General features: G+C 33.5%; 1 protein-coding gene across 1 annotated transcript in view; it reads right to left on the reverse strand.

The window, feature by feature from the left end:
- Positions 1 to 8,371: 8,371 nt before the first annotated feature.
- LOC117174923 overlaps positions 8,372 to 15,183 on the reverse strand; it is a 41,561-nt gene continuing 34,749 nt past the window's right edge. Inside the window, exon 4 of the mRNA XM_033364379.1 lies at positions 8,372 to 8,912. Within this exon, the coding sequence (XP_033220270.1) occupies positions 8,790 to 8,912 (123 nt within the window). The 3' untranslated portion in view covers positions 8,372 to 8,789. The remainder of the gene's footprint in view (positions 8,913 to 15,183) is intronic.

Consider the following 15,183-nt stretch of genomic DNA (forward strand, 5'->3'; position numbering starts at 1 on the left):
ATACCTCTCTTTCTTTTCATTCTCCTTGGCTATGATGTTTTTGTCAGCTAGTTCTGCGATGCAAGTGAAAGAGAATTTTATTTTTGAACTTCGCGCGCAACATACTACTTCAGCTATCATAGATGCGCTTTAAGTCACCTTCAGCAGAAGTTAATGACATTTTTTAAATTTGTTAACTCTGAGAAAAGTATTACGATTACTCCCTGAGTTTCTAATAGAAAATTTAATGTAGAATCCGAAATTCAACAGTTTAAAAGTCGATCTTGCTTTTTTTTTTTAGTTTTTTGAAAAAGAACCGAATGGGGTCTTTACGGGTACTTCGTAGAGGCTTCATTCGGTTCCTCCGATCCGCCAGGGAAGGTGGAAATGACACCGTCTTGACATGACAAAATGAAACCCTCCGTGCCAGACTTCAATCAGCATGATTTAAGAAAAGCAAAAGTTAGCTTGCACGACATTGACGGATCCTCCACATTTTTGTGGAAGATGCCGTGCATCCTCTTATCGAGGAGCTGTTTACGAAAGTATTTCTCTTGTGCTTTTTTAATCCAGGTTTACAGGAGTGAGTACACGAGATAGATAAGATTTGATGCATTTTGCTCACCCCTAATACTGAAGTTAAGTCCAAGTGTTTCAGCAGCCTGCTCCACTGCTTTGTATAGAAACGCTCCTTTGCCCACTTCGTCGTGCTTCCTGACCATTTTATGAAGAGGGTCTCTTCCATTTGCGACTTTATGTGCTGTACCCAGAATAATCCTGTTGTGAAGACATTCAAGATTGAATATTCCGCGACCATCTTGACGGCGTGAGATGTAGAGTCGCGGAACAGAAGACTTAAGATGCATGTTTTTCTTCATGTGCATAACCTTTCTTGTCCCGATATCAAGGGATCTGAGCTCGTTCTTCGTCCATGGAACCACTCCAAATGAATAAAGTACTACCGGGACGGCAAGCATTATCGTTGCAGATACTTTATTCCTCGCCGACAGTTGGGAAGACCAAATAGTCCTAAAGACGTTTCCGAGATTTCCTTAGAACGTTCCTCTTATAAAAGTTTCGTTTTACGCGGATTGGATACTCTTGTTCAAAACTTTTCAGTTATTGTTTTTATTATTGTTCAAGTCTTTCGAAATAATTAATTTGTTCAGAACTGCATTAAAAGAATTATCCATAAAAAGCAAGGGACGTCCTTAAGACGTTTTTAAGATGTCCTGAGAACGTTCCTCTTATAAAAATTCTCCTTTATGCTGATTAGATACTGTTGTTTAAAAGTTTTCAGTTTTTATTTTTACTAATGTTTAAATCTTTCGAAATAATTATTATTTTCAGAAGTGCATTGTAATAATTGTACATGAAAAGCAAAGGGCGTCCATAAGACGTTATTAACACGTCCTTAGAACGTTCCTCTGATCAAAGTTCCCTTTTAAGCTGATTGGATACACTTGTTTAAAACTTCTCAGTTATTGTTTTATTATTGTTCTAATCTTTCGAAATAATTATTTTGTTCAGAACTGAATTGAAAGAATTGTGCATGAAAAGTAAGGGGCGTCGATAAGACGTTTTTAAGACGTCTTTAGAACGTTCATCTTATAAAAGTTCCCTTTTAAGCTGATTGGATACACTTGTTTAAAACTTTTCATGTACTGTATTTACGATTGTTCGAATCTTTTAAAATAATTATTTTGTTTAGAACTGTATTGGAAGAATTGTGCATGAAAGGTAAGGGACGTCCTTTAGACGTTTTTAAGACATCCTCAAACGTTCCTCTTATATAAAAGTACTTTTACATAAGAGGAACTTTATAATATAAGAACGAAATAATTATTTTGTTCAGAACTGTATTTGCATTGGGCACAAAACTATGAAAATCCCAAGAACGTCCTTGGAACGTTCCTATGACGTCCTATGTCTGGTCAATCAACGTCTCTAAAACGTCCAATGTCCTAAAGATGACTTCTAACCAGACTTCCTAAATGAAGTCTCGAAAACGTCTGTAGGATGCCCCGTACATTTTATGCACAATTCTTCCAATACAGTTCTGAACAAAATAATTATTTCGAAAGATTTAAACATTAGTAAAAACAAAAACTGAAAAGTTTTAAACAAGTGTATCCGATCAGCATAAAAGGGAATTTTTATAAGAGGAACTTTTTAAGGACGTCTCAAAAACGTCTTTAGGACGCCTCTTACTTTCCATGCACAATTCTTTCAATGATGTTCTGAAAAAAATAATTATTTCAAAAAGAATTGAGCTATGGTAAAAACAATAACTGAAAAGTTTTAAACAAGAGCAGCCAATCAGCTTAAAGGGGAACTTTTATATAAGAGAAACGTGTTAAGGAGGTCCTCAAAACGTCTTAAGGACGTCTGTTTCTTTTCATGCACAATTCTTTCAATACAGTTCTGAACAAAATAATTATTTCAAAAAGAATTGAACTATGGTAAAAACAATGACTGAAAAGTTTTAAACAAGAGTAGCCAATCATCTTAAAGGGGAACTTTTATATATGAGGAACGTGTTAAGGAGGTCCTTAAAACGTCTTAAGGACGTTCGTTGCTTTTTATGCACAATTCTTCCAATACAGTTCTGAACAAAATAATTATTTCGAAAGATTTGAGCAATAATAAAAATTATAACTGAAAAGTTTTAAACAAGAGGATCCAATCAGCATAAAAGGGCATTTTTAAAAGAGGAACGTTCTTAAGGCCGTCTTAAAAACGCCTTACGGACGTCCCTTGCTTTTCATGCACAGTTCTTACAATTTAGTTCTGAACAAAATAATTATTTCAAAAGATTGCGAGGTAAGGCTAGTTCTTAAGACGTTTTTAAGACATCCTTAGAATTTTCTTCTAACTGTTTTTAAACAATTGTTTAAAACTTTTCAGTTATTTTTTTTACCATAGTTCAAATCTTTCGAAATAATTATGTTTTTCAGAATTGTATCGGAAGGATTGTGCATGAAAAGTAAGGGGCGTCCTAAAGACGTTTTTGAGACGTCCTTAGCACGTTCCTGCTATAAAAGTTTTTATTATTGTTTAAATCTTTCAAATTAATCAGTTGGTTTAGAACAGTATTGGAAGAATTGTGCATTAAATGTAAGAAACGTCCTCACCCAGTGGGCGCAAAACTCTGAAACTCCCAAGAACGAACTTGGGACGTTCCGAGGACGTTCTATGTCAGGCCAATCAACGTCTATAAGACGTCCAATGTCCTAAAGATGACCTACAGACGTCATCAAGACATGAAGGTCCTCGGGACATCTTTTGTACTGACATTAGACGTTCTAAAAGCATCCCTAGTATGACCAAAAGACATGTTATAAAAATACGTGTCTAGGACATCCTTAATTTTTTTGCCCACTGGGTGTGCTCCAGACAGCAGAAAGAAACGATTTCTCCGCCTTTATGACACAAGGTTTATTGACAGGCATGACAGTATTATAACATTTGTTGAACTTTTTGAATGCATCGTCATCAGTTTAGAAGAATTTGCTGGAAAAACATGGGCCATGTCTTCAACGGCATTACCCAGTGGGCAGAAAACTATGAAATTCCCAAGAACGTCCTTGGGACGTTCCTGAGACGTCCTATTTCAAGCTAATCAACATCTATAAGACGTCCAATTTCCTAAAGATGACCTAAAGACGTCTTAAAGACATGGACGTTGTTGAGACATCTTTTGTACTGACATTAGATGTTTTAAGAGCATCCCTAGGATGACCAAAAGACATGTTATAAAAGAATTCTTAGGGATATCCCAAGGACGTCTCTAGGACATCCTTAATTTTTTTGCCCACTGGGTAGCTCTTTTAGCAACATTAAAAAAAAGTGATTTTATAGTGAACCTTTTTGTTTGCGAAAGACAATTCAGTTTTACTCTCCCATTGTCGGTATTTCTCCAGGAAAAGCTCTAGATTTCGTTTCTGCAATAAACCACACAAATGAAATATTGAATTCTCTCCGTCATATTCGAGGAATCGCAGATGATTTTTTGGGGGAATTTTTCCGTCCGCATCGCGATTTGCTAGATACCTTTTTGACGCTAAACTTCGAGCTCCAAGAGTTACGTCACGACAAACAGCCTGTGAGAATCCGCAACCCAGTGGACACAAAACCATGAAACTCCCAAGGACGTTCTTGGGACGTTCCTAATACGTCCTATGTCAGGACAATCAACGTCTCTAAGATGTCCAATGACCTAAAGATGACCTAAAGACTTCTTAAAGACATGGATGTTCTCGGGAAATCTTTGTACTGACATTAGACGTTTTAAGAGCATCCCTAGGATGACCAAAAGACATGTTATAAAAGACGTCTTAGGAGTGTCCCAAAGACGTCTCTAGGATATCCTTAATTTTTTGCAGACTGGAAAACTACATCAAGTGAAGGGTATTTCAGAGTCACCGCATTCATTCCTTGCATCGACGGTTTGATTCAGAATTTGACAGATTTCTCAAAAACGAAGATATTCTACCTACCTTTCAACTGCTGCTGCCAGGATTTTCTGTAACAAATAGAGTGGGATGGCCTAGAAAAGTTAGCTCCATACTACATAGACGAAATGTCATCGTCCACAGTGAAAGACGATACAGGTTATGGTGTGCAAGAATATCATCAATCGATTCTTCTACTGACATTTTGCAACTGTTGGAGTATTGTGATTGAACGTATTTTCGCTCCATGAAACTTCTCCTTACAATCTTAGCTATACTCCCAGTCACAACGGCTAGCGTGGAGAGATCGTTTTCGACTATGAAGAGAGTAAAAGCTCTACCTCTAAGTGTAATGGGTCAAGATAGGCTGAGTGCGCTTGCTATTATTTCAATTCACCGGAATATTGTTGTTGATCCAGGCCATACCAAAACTATAAACGCCGTTTTAAAATATAAGCGATTGGCCAATTCAATTCCAGTATAATAAAGAAGACAGACCTGCCCATTTTATCGAGGAATTACAAATATTCAAAAGAGTGTATAAAATAAACCAAAATTCGTGCAGAAAATTATCAGATTTTTTCAAAGATTTTAAAAACGCTTATATCGACATCAAAGTTTCTTAGAAGAAATCAGACCAAAAATTAAATTCTGTAATCAAAAACGGACTTAAGGCATTCACTTATACCTGGCGGAAATTGAGAAATGATTTACAAAACTTTACCCTAGAAATAGTCGCGAATGGGAAATATTTGGAACCTATGAAAAGCTTCGCAACGAATACAAAATATGCACTAAAAGGAACGATTTTGAAACTTTTGAGCAATCAGAGAACTTAGCTACAGAATGAGAAACTAAGGTAGCCAAACCAAAAATTACAGAACAAGTGTTTCAAATAAAGGAACCTAAAATTGAACATAAAAACAAACGCAATCTTCATAACTGTGGTGGAGAACAAAATAATTCCGCAAATAATAAAGAAGAAGAAAGGGAAAATAAAAATAGCCAAACTGATAACCAAGCTGGAAAACAAAATAACCAAGGTAAAACCATACAAAAATGGATTTACATTTTCACCATTTGGATTTCCATATCTAACTTTCTGAAATCAATACTAACAAAATTTCAGACCCATTTACAGACCCAGATCCTTACCTAGTTTGCAATCCAATTTTCCACACATAAACAATAGACTAAGATATTCATCCAACTCCTACAATCAAGTATTAGCAATGCTTAAAAAAATCACTTTACGTTAAAATCTAGGTCAAAGTAACCCAATGTTTCCATTCCATACAGAAATAGCTAAAAAGAATAATAATATACAAAATTTCCAAAAGCCTAATTGTCGGAATGAAAATCAGAAATAGGGAAACTATTTTATGCAGAATCCTCAAAATAAACAAGTTCCAATTCGAAAAAAAAAAACAGAATCCTAACATAAGTACGAAGTAAAACACAAATAACCTAAATTGGAATCATTGTGGATTAACCGGCCATTTCAAAATATAATTCACATGGTATGCGTACAACTAGATAAATTGCAAGGGCGGGTACTACAGCAAAAAATACCACGAGCTAGCACCAAAACGCCGGAAATCTTAATTTAAATGATGAAATAACGGAAACACTTTTTCATTTGGTATAAAAATTCAAGAATAACTTATTACGAATTTGGGTGCATACAAGTGCCACGCACGTTTTTTTGAGAAAGGAATTGCTAGAAAAAAGCTAGAATTCCAAATATACAATTCTTAAACCCGTTTTGCGTAAATTAATACTCGCGAACGGAGAAACAGTCCACATAATTGAACAAGTATGGATGCCAAATTATGATTGGAAAAAAGAGAAAAACTTAATTTTAAGACTGGTCGCAAAATTAAAATCCGCAGGTATTTTAGGTACGGGTAAGCTTAAGGCCCTACGGATGACACTGAACTAATGAATCAGAAACTTGGTGTTTACCAGGATCTCCCACCGACTGTCCTATTGAAGCACATTGAAGCTCGGTACCCCTTTCAATAACTGGTGAAAACACCGTAACTAAACTTGACATTACAATTAAAGTAAACAAGGAAATTAAAAATGCAATTATTAACTAGAAACCGGTGACTAAAATCGAGGAAAATAGGAATATATGTAGGAAACCGTAATTTGTTGGTGGTTATAAGATTGAAAGTACAAGAGAGCTTAACAAAAGCAAGTCAACATTAAATGATAGCGAAATTCCTCTAGGACCTACCATACCCTAACCTATCTCAAACACACACAAAATGCCCAAATCCCTGCAAAAATTTCCACAAAGAGTATCCTCAGCTCAATAAGCATCCTCAAGAGTAACAAGTTTCAGCCTTAAGAGAGCATTCCTACCCAAAACACAAGCGACAACAAAAAATGAGACATACAAGCAGAACATTTAGAGTTCGAAAAAATGCACGCGAGAATTTCAGGGTATTGCTTCTGCTAAATAGGAAAAATAATAATCGAAAACCCATGGGCTCTACATGGGCATGCTACAGATTTCATGAGCCTATTCACGATTTTCAAAAAGAGAAGAAATCAAAATTTAATAGTTTTGTAGATATATTTACAAAATGGATCGACAATAATTCGAATAAAAAAAGCTGACAGGGTCACAATAGAATTAGAATTTCACCAAAAAGGGCAACGAAACTATCAAATAATGTAGATAAAATGGCAGCTAAACTTTACCTTCAGCATGAAGGTCCTTCTACTAGTAAAAAGAAAATTTCCACAAGGACAGAAGTCAAAACTATCGATCCACATAACTCTTCAAATAACAGAAAATACTTAATTTCATTTTTAATAACATGGAAAATAAATTTAGAAAATTTCTAAATTATATTCTAAATTATATATAACTTCCGATTGCCGATCGGGTGCTTTTTCAATAAGGCGATTAGAGAGATCAAAAGAAAAATCCCTCTTAAAAATATACGCTTTCTCAAACCACCTGTTACATTTATGATACGATCAGTTTAAACCCAGTGGGCCAAAAAATTAAGAATGTCCTAGAGGCGTCCTTGGGACATTCCTAAGAAGTCTTTTATAACATGTCTTTTGATCATCCTAGGGATGGTCCTAAAACGTCTAATTTCAGTATAAAAGATGTCTTTAGAATTAGTACAAAAGAACGTCCATGTCTTTAAGACGTCTTTAGGCCATCTTTAGGACATTGGGCGCCTTAGAGACGTTGATTGGCTTGATATAGGACGTCTTAGGAACGTCCCCAGGACGTTCTTGGGAGTTTCATAATTTTGTACCCACTGGGTAGATTAGAAGAATAGTGACACGTTTTTGATTAATGTCGTGCTTGCACAAGCTCTCGCAGTTACCTCATGGGTCAAAACTGTTCCACTATTCTACTAATCTACATCCATCAGATTGCGCCCACAGACTATCTAACATTTTCTTGGAGCGAAAGTACCTACAGCTATTGTATTTTGATTTCCCCACCTTGCGATAATGTAAAGAAAAAACCTTTCCTTCAGCTATATGACAAGAAGCGGACATCATAATATTTTATGCCCTGAAATAAATTTAGAAACTTCTAGATAGATATGGACTGTAGAGCGTTATTTTATGGATTGATTGTAAGTTTAACTTTTCAGTAGTTTGGATGTCACTTTCAATAATACATAGTATTTTGACATTATTTCAAATGTTTTTAGACATTTTGCTTGACGTTAATACAATTTATGGTAAGAATTTATAATTAATAATATTATATGATACCACCCAGTGAGAAAAAAATTAAGGATGTCCTAGAGACGTCCTTGGGACATCCCTAAGAAGTCTTTTATAACATGTTTTTTGGTCATCCTAGGGATGCTCTTAAAACGTCTAATGTCAGTACAAAAGATGTCCCGAGAATGTCCATGTCTTTAAGACGTCTTTAGTTTATCTTTAGGACAATGGACGTCTTAGAGACGTTGATTGGCTTAACATAGGACGTCTCAGGAACGTTCCAAGGACGTTCTTGGGAGTTTCATAGTTTTGTGTCCACTGGGGTTTCGATCACATTCCGTGAGAAGAATGTACAAATCCATATTTTCTCCGAGATATTTGCACAATAATTAACAATAAGTCTCAGTATATTCTGTGCCTTAAGTTCATTCCTATGTTGTTAGTTTTGCACAACTTTCCATTTCTGAAGTTCATATTTGCTGTACGCAAGAAGCGAATTCTAATTGGGAGGGATGACATGGGGACCTCCAAGAGTTTGTCTGGTGGAATAAGTGTTAGTCACGGTTCCTTCGTACTGGCTTACAATCACGTGTCTCGGAAACGAATAGCTCGTTCACGTCGTGGCCCTGACCGACCTCCTGATTTTCGTCATTTGCTGTTTCCAGGAGGTCCATTTCCGGCCTCACCACAGGCTCCTTTGTCGCTGCTTTGACTCACGCTGCTGTAGTTCACATTACTCGCCTGTGCGCCCGTTTCCATTCCGGACACGTACTGAAAATAAAACGATTGATCTCGTTAGACTTTGTATTTATAAAGTTTTTTATGTGTGAATGAAGAATAATATGCCACCCGAGTCAAGCGAGGGCGGCAGTTCATTGAGTCCTTGACGCCCCAGGAGAAGTTACAATTTTTACAATATATACTCGTATATATATAGTAACCACCAACTTTTGCATAGGGTTAACTGTACGGGGGACGAGTTACCCCCAGACTAAATCCAGACTTTTCTTTAGAAATTATTCGATCTCTACGGGATCGGTGGTTCCTCATCTGAATAAAATCAAAAGTGTTTAAACTCTTCTACCTGATTGTCTGTAAAATCATACCTTTAACTTATTTTGTTTTATTAAAACAAAATTATTCATACTGGATTACAAATGCTTTTAAAATCACTAAAATATTGAATCGCATTTTATCATAATGCTAAATAGTCCGTTACTTTTAGAAACAGTCAATGACCTCAAAATATTTGGTCCTACTGATCCAGTAAGGATTATGCAGAAACAGGTAACTCCTCAAATTCTATTATTTAAAAGCACTTTCCGAATAGAGTAAACCGACGATTTCCTTTAAACTATGTATATTCATGTATTTTGACGCGCTGATTACGAAAATGATAGTGAAAATTTGCGAATAGTCGATTTTTATTGTGAAACCATGAAAAACCATAAAAATCATGTTTTTGCGATCATCTCAGCTAATATGCAAAATAAACAAAATTTCTGAAAGAAAAGTTATAGAACTCATCGAAATACAGATTTTTTGTTTGAAAAATTGTTTTCTGTGAGTGATACTTTTCGACAAAATGAACGATATAAGGAATAAAATCGTATCTCCGTTGGTTTCGGTTTGGTACCCACTTACGCTCTTCACCACGGGAAGGTTGGACAATTTTGAAGAGCATTTTTTTTGTAAGATCACACCCCTTCCCCTTTTCCAAAGTCTCGTGGGGGCGGGAAGGCACTCGATGACAGGTCACAGAAATAATGTAAAGTCACATCCCTGCCCCTTTTCATTTTTTAAAAGATACACAACATTTATTTGAAGTTTTTTTTTGTAAATTTTTATTATTTACTAAGATAAACATAAAAAACCATGATTGTTATGGGTTTTTCATGGTTTTCACCATGAAAATCGACTACTCGCCAATTTTCAGTATCATTTTCGTAATCAGCGCATCAAAATACATAATTATACGGAGCCTCAAAAGAATCAGCGGTTTACGCTATTCGGAACTCCATACATAACTTCAGCTCCCACGCGCATTATAATAATTAATGACCTTGGAGGTAGAAAAACCTCGCTAAGCTTGTTGCCACTTAGTGAACTCTCCTCTGCAAATCTTGGTCAAGTCTCTCCAATATTAGTTCTTGCGCTCAATGTCATAAAACTTTTAGTAATAATTGTTTCATTATTCCAATTTATACAAAATCATTAAACTACATTGTAAGGAAAACGCGATATATGAGTACTGTACAAAGTTTGATTACAAGAGTAGATAAAAACTCACAAATTTGGATACAAATTTTCATTATTGAACGCAAATTTATTAATTGCAGGATATCTTCTACAAGGTTATTATGATTTTTCATTTCAATCCTCAAAAATTACATATAAAAAATAATCATCATATGAAAATATTTGATAACGGTTTTTCAAAGCCAATGGTTTCGACTTGAATTGCCCCCAAACAAGAAATGTTGAATTCGAAACGTTTGACTTGAGCATGTGTCAGTTTTGAGAAGGAGACAGACTTCAATTTATGTCTTGGAGACAAGTTTCTATGGCTTGGAGACATGTATTTATGTCTTTGGTCGAATTTTTAAAACTCAAAGACGTACGGTTTGTAATTTCGAGTGTATACCTGCCCTAACAAAAAGAGGGCTAAGGAGACCCTTCTAGAAAGTTACAATTTAAATTTTTTTAAAGAAACTTTGCAGGGTTATATTCACTCAGACACAGAGATTCTGAATCTTTTGTTTAGAAATAACTAATTTAATAATTACACATTTTTCATTTGTCAATTTTAATCTTATCTATGAGCCGGAAAAGTTTCGACCATTTCAGTCAAGACAAGGCTCGACTTGAGACAAGTAACATTAGACTTTTAAGAGCATCGCTAGAATGACCAAAATACATGTTATAAAAGACGTCTTAGGGATGTCCCAAAGACGTCTCTAGGACATCCTCATTTTTTTTGCCCACTGGGAAACGCCGTCTTACCTCTTGTGACCATAAAAGTAAGACAAAGGCTTAAGTCTCGACTCAGTTTTGGAAAACTTTAGATGAAAATTCATCTCTTTGGTTAAAAATTTGACTATTTTTATAAGAATTCTTTTTTTTCTGAAATGAATGAATTTTTTTTTTTAGTAAAAAGTAACTTTTTTACGTTTGGTTTAACCCTTAAACGGCCAAAACGCCCCTACCGGTACACTGCTTTTCAACGGCCAATAACTAAGACTATTCGACATCTGATGAATCATCTCCATCAGAGCCAGAGTAATCTGGATTAGGTATGATGATACGTTCATCATTTTCATCGGAATCCCATTCCGATTCGGAGTTTGTTGCAATTTTTGAGGCTTTACGCTTTGGCATTTTTTTTGGCTGGGTGTACTCGAAAATTCCCAGGATGATAATGCGGTGAAGGTGTGGTTTGATGTCAGAGTGCAACAAAGGTTACGGAGTCGTTGGAAATTTTTTATTGAAAAACTATGCGCTTTTCGGAAAATTTGTCAAGAATAAAAAGTTCTTGTAATCAGCCGAGAAATAATCAGCTTCGAAAAAATTCAGGCGTATTCCTTGACTGATTACAAGAACTTTTTATTCTTGATGATTTTTCCGAAAAGCGCATCGTTTATTGTAAAAAAATTCATGAATGTTTTCACAAAAATTTTGCCATTAAGACGCCATTTTGAAAATACTAAAACGAAAAATCGATCTTGAAACCATGGATTCTCAAAGTTTAGACATTTATTCCACCGGTTAGTGAGATTCCAGGTTAATTACAGGCTCAAAAAGCTTTGGAAAATGGTTCACAAAAAAAATAGGCACGAAAAATCACGTTTTTTTGTTTAAACTGCATTTTGGGATAATAAATAAATTTTTTGAGGAATTTCATTGGCACCGTCGGAAAGAGGAGATCTTAAGCAATGAAAATATATGTGTCTCAATTTTTTCTAGTGTCGAATAGTCTTAGTTATTGGCCGTTGAAAAGCAGTTTCCCGGTAGTGGCGTTTTGGGCGTTTAAGGGTTAAATTTGACAGTTTCGTGGAAAATTAATCTTTATGCTTAAAAATTCATTTGTTTGTTTTTACAATTCATCTATTTTGGTAGCATCTTCATTTGTTGAAATATCAACTATTACATTTTATATCGTAAATCCAAATTTTCAGGTTAAAAATCTAACTAATTTGTGAAAAATGGATATATTTGTTCGAAAATTCAATTCTGGTAAAAAATATAAATATTTTGTTGAAAATTCTTTTCTTTTAGTTTTAGGATGTCCCCTATTACATTTTAATTAATTATTCGTTTTGTTTAATGCAACTGTTTTTGGTTAAAGATTGATGCTTTCTGTTTGAAAATTTGACCATTAGGACAAAAATGTATATTTTTAGGTTGATAATTTAACTATATGGTTAAAAGGTAAACTATTTTGTTTCAAATGCAACTCTTTTATTTTAAAAAAGCAAATTTTCAACAAAACCGCTTAAACTGAAAATCAAAAAATTTAATTTTCAGTTTAAAAATTATCGAATTTTCAACTAAATAGTTACATTTTCATCCCAAAACATTATTTTTTAACAAAATAGTTTAACTTTAAAATAAGTACATAAATTTTACACCAAAAAAGTTAAAACCTCGACGAAAAATGTAACAGTTTATATTACAACTAAAAAATATTATTATTTTACAACAATAACAGTTGAATCGAACCAAGAAATTTATTTCAAGTATATTTTTTAATTTTCAACAACAGAGATAAATTTCTAACTAAAATAGTGAATCTTTAACCAAAAAAATTAATTTACAATAAAGCAGTTCAAACTTAAACCAATTAGCGAAATGGAAACTAAAAAGATTAATTTTTAACCAAGAAAAGAAGGAATTTTCAACAAAATAATGAAATTTTCAAATTAAATTATCATAATTGATATTTCTACGAGAAAAAATCTAAATTTATACAGAAATTAGTCGAACTCTAACAAAAAAAAGACGAATTTTAAACGAATTAATTGAATTCTTAACGAAGGAGCTTTAATAAAAGAGGATTCACAATCACCAAACTACAGTTGTAGGTTGTTTTGACATTCAATTTAAAAAAAGTCTGTGCACAAATGTGGGGGATATACGAAGACTGAGCACACAGCGTGAGTTAAATAAATTAACGAACGCGAGGCGCGCGATGCAAAGAATATCGAGCACAAAGCTCTAGAACGAACAAAGAAAATGGACAAACTTTAACAAAATTCTTGAGTTTTCAACCCAAATAGGCCAATTTTCAACCAAAAGGAAAAGCTATACATTTTTATTTTTTTCATGTTCAGTCACAAAATTAATGTTGTACCCAATGAGAGGAATTTTTAACCCAGAAACAATTTTCAGTCAAGAAAGAAAAAAAAGTCAACTAATGCAAAAAATGATATTTTTTAGTTAGAAATCATATATTTGTTTGAAATTTTATGGATTTTGTTGAAAATTTGTCATTTTTGGTAAAAAAGTAATAATCTTTGGCAGAAAATTAATCTTTTTCATTCAGGATTTAATTATTTGGTTAAAAACTCCTTTTCAGTTAGTCAAAACCAAATTTTTGCAATAAAAATATCGATTATAGCATTTTTGTTTGAAAATTGATCTTTTTTGCTTAATAATTCAATTAGTTAAAAAAAAATTTCTTCTTTATTAGAAAATTCATCCTTTTGGTTTAAAATCGATCTTTTTCGCTAAAAGTTTGTTTTATTTGTTAACAAATTCATCTGTTTTGATAGAGAATTTAGAAATTCAGATTTTTTTAGAAAATTCGCCATTTTTGGTAGAAAAATAAACTTTTTAGTTGAAAATTGACCTTTTCCTTTGAGCATTCAATTATTTTGTTAACAGATCCTTTTTATTTGGTTAAAAAATAGTTTATTTAAAATAAAATTTGAATATACCATTTTTTATAAAAAAGTAAAATTTTGTAAGAAAACGAAATCTTTTTTTGGTTGAAAATTTAACTTTTTGTTTGAAAAATCGTAATTTTTTGTAGGAAACTAATCTTCACGGTTAAAAATTCATCTTTTTCATTCAAGGTTCAATTATTTTTTTCGAAATTGTTGAATGGTCAGTCCAAACTTAATTTATGTAAGATGAAATTCAATTATACCATTTTTTATACCAAATTTGACTTTTTTGTCTTATATCGGAAAAAAAACGTCTTGCCTAATTTACTATAAAAAATAGCTTCATTGAGAGATTTGGTCGAAAATTAATCTTCGTGATTTAAAATTTGGTTGTTATTAAAAGATCTACTATTTAATGTTATATTCATCTGTTTTGCTTCAAATTCGAAATAAACTGTAAAAAATGATTGTTTGTTTTTTCGGTTCAATATGAACTCTTTTTTACTAAAAACTGAACTAATCTATTTTTGATTAAAAATTGATATTTTTTATTGAAACTTGATCTTTTTCAGTCAAAAATTGAATCCTTTGTTTAAAAATTGACGTGGTTTGTTCAAAAATCGTGTTTTTTGTTAGAAACATAAAACTACTTCGTTTGAAATTCATCTTTTTGATTGAAACTTCCACTATTTTCTTGAAAGTTCTTTTTGAGTTGGTCAACAACTAATTTGTCACGGAACAGGGGAAAATATGGTGCCAGTACCTGGTACCCCCCTTTATTTCCTGTAAAATTTTTTTTCTAAAATCAAACTATTGCAACATGATAATAAATCAAAAATTAAACTTTTGTTAAAATAACTTCTTTAAAATTTTTTTAAAATAGTTTTTTAGATACAAAAAAGAAAAATTCAAATCAAATATATAATTAAAAATTTGTCATAAGGACAACCGCAGGATTTCGCCGGGAGCGGGTGCTAATCTGAAAAATTGCACCCGCTTTCAGCGAAATCGCGGTAAAATTTCAGCCATAACCACGTCTCACAATCGTGAGATAAGTGGTTACAGTCTGTAAAGGAATCAATACGATGATCCAGCAAAAGCCTCGTGCACCCTAAGAACACGGAGTGACCCAAGGACAACCGCCTTCTGCATTTTTC

This window comes from Belonocnema kinseyi, chromosome 6 (genome assembly GCF_010883055.1).
Source record: "Belonocnema kinseyi isolate 2016_QV_RU_SX_M_011 chromosome 6, B_treatae_v1, whole genome shotgun sequence".
Lineage (NCBI taxonomy): Eukaryota > Metazoa > Arthropoda > Insecta > Hymenoptera > Cynipidae > Belonocnema > Belonocnema kinseyi.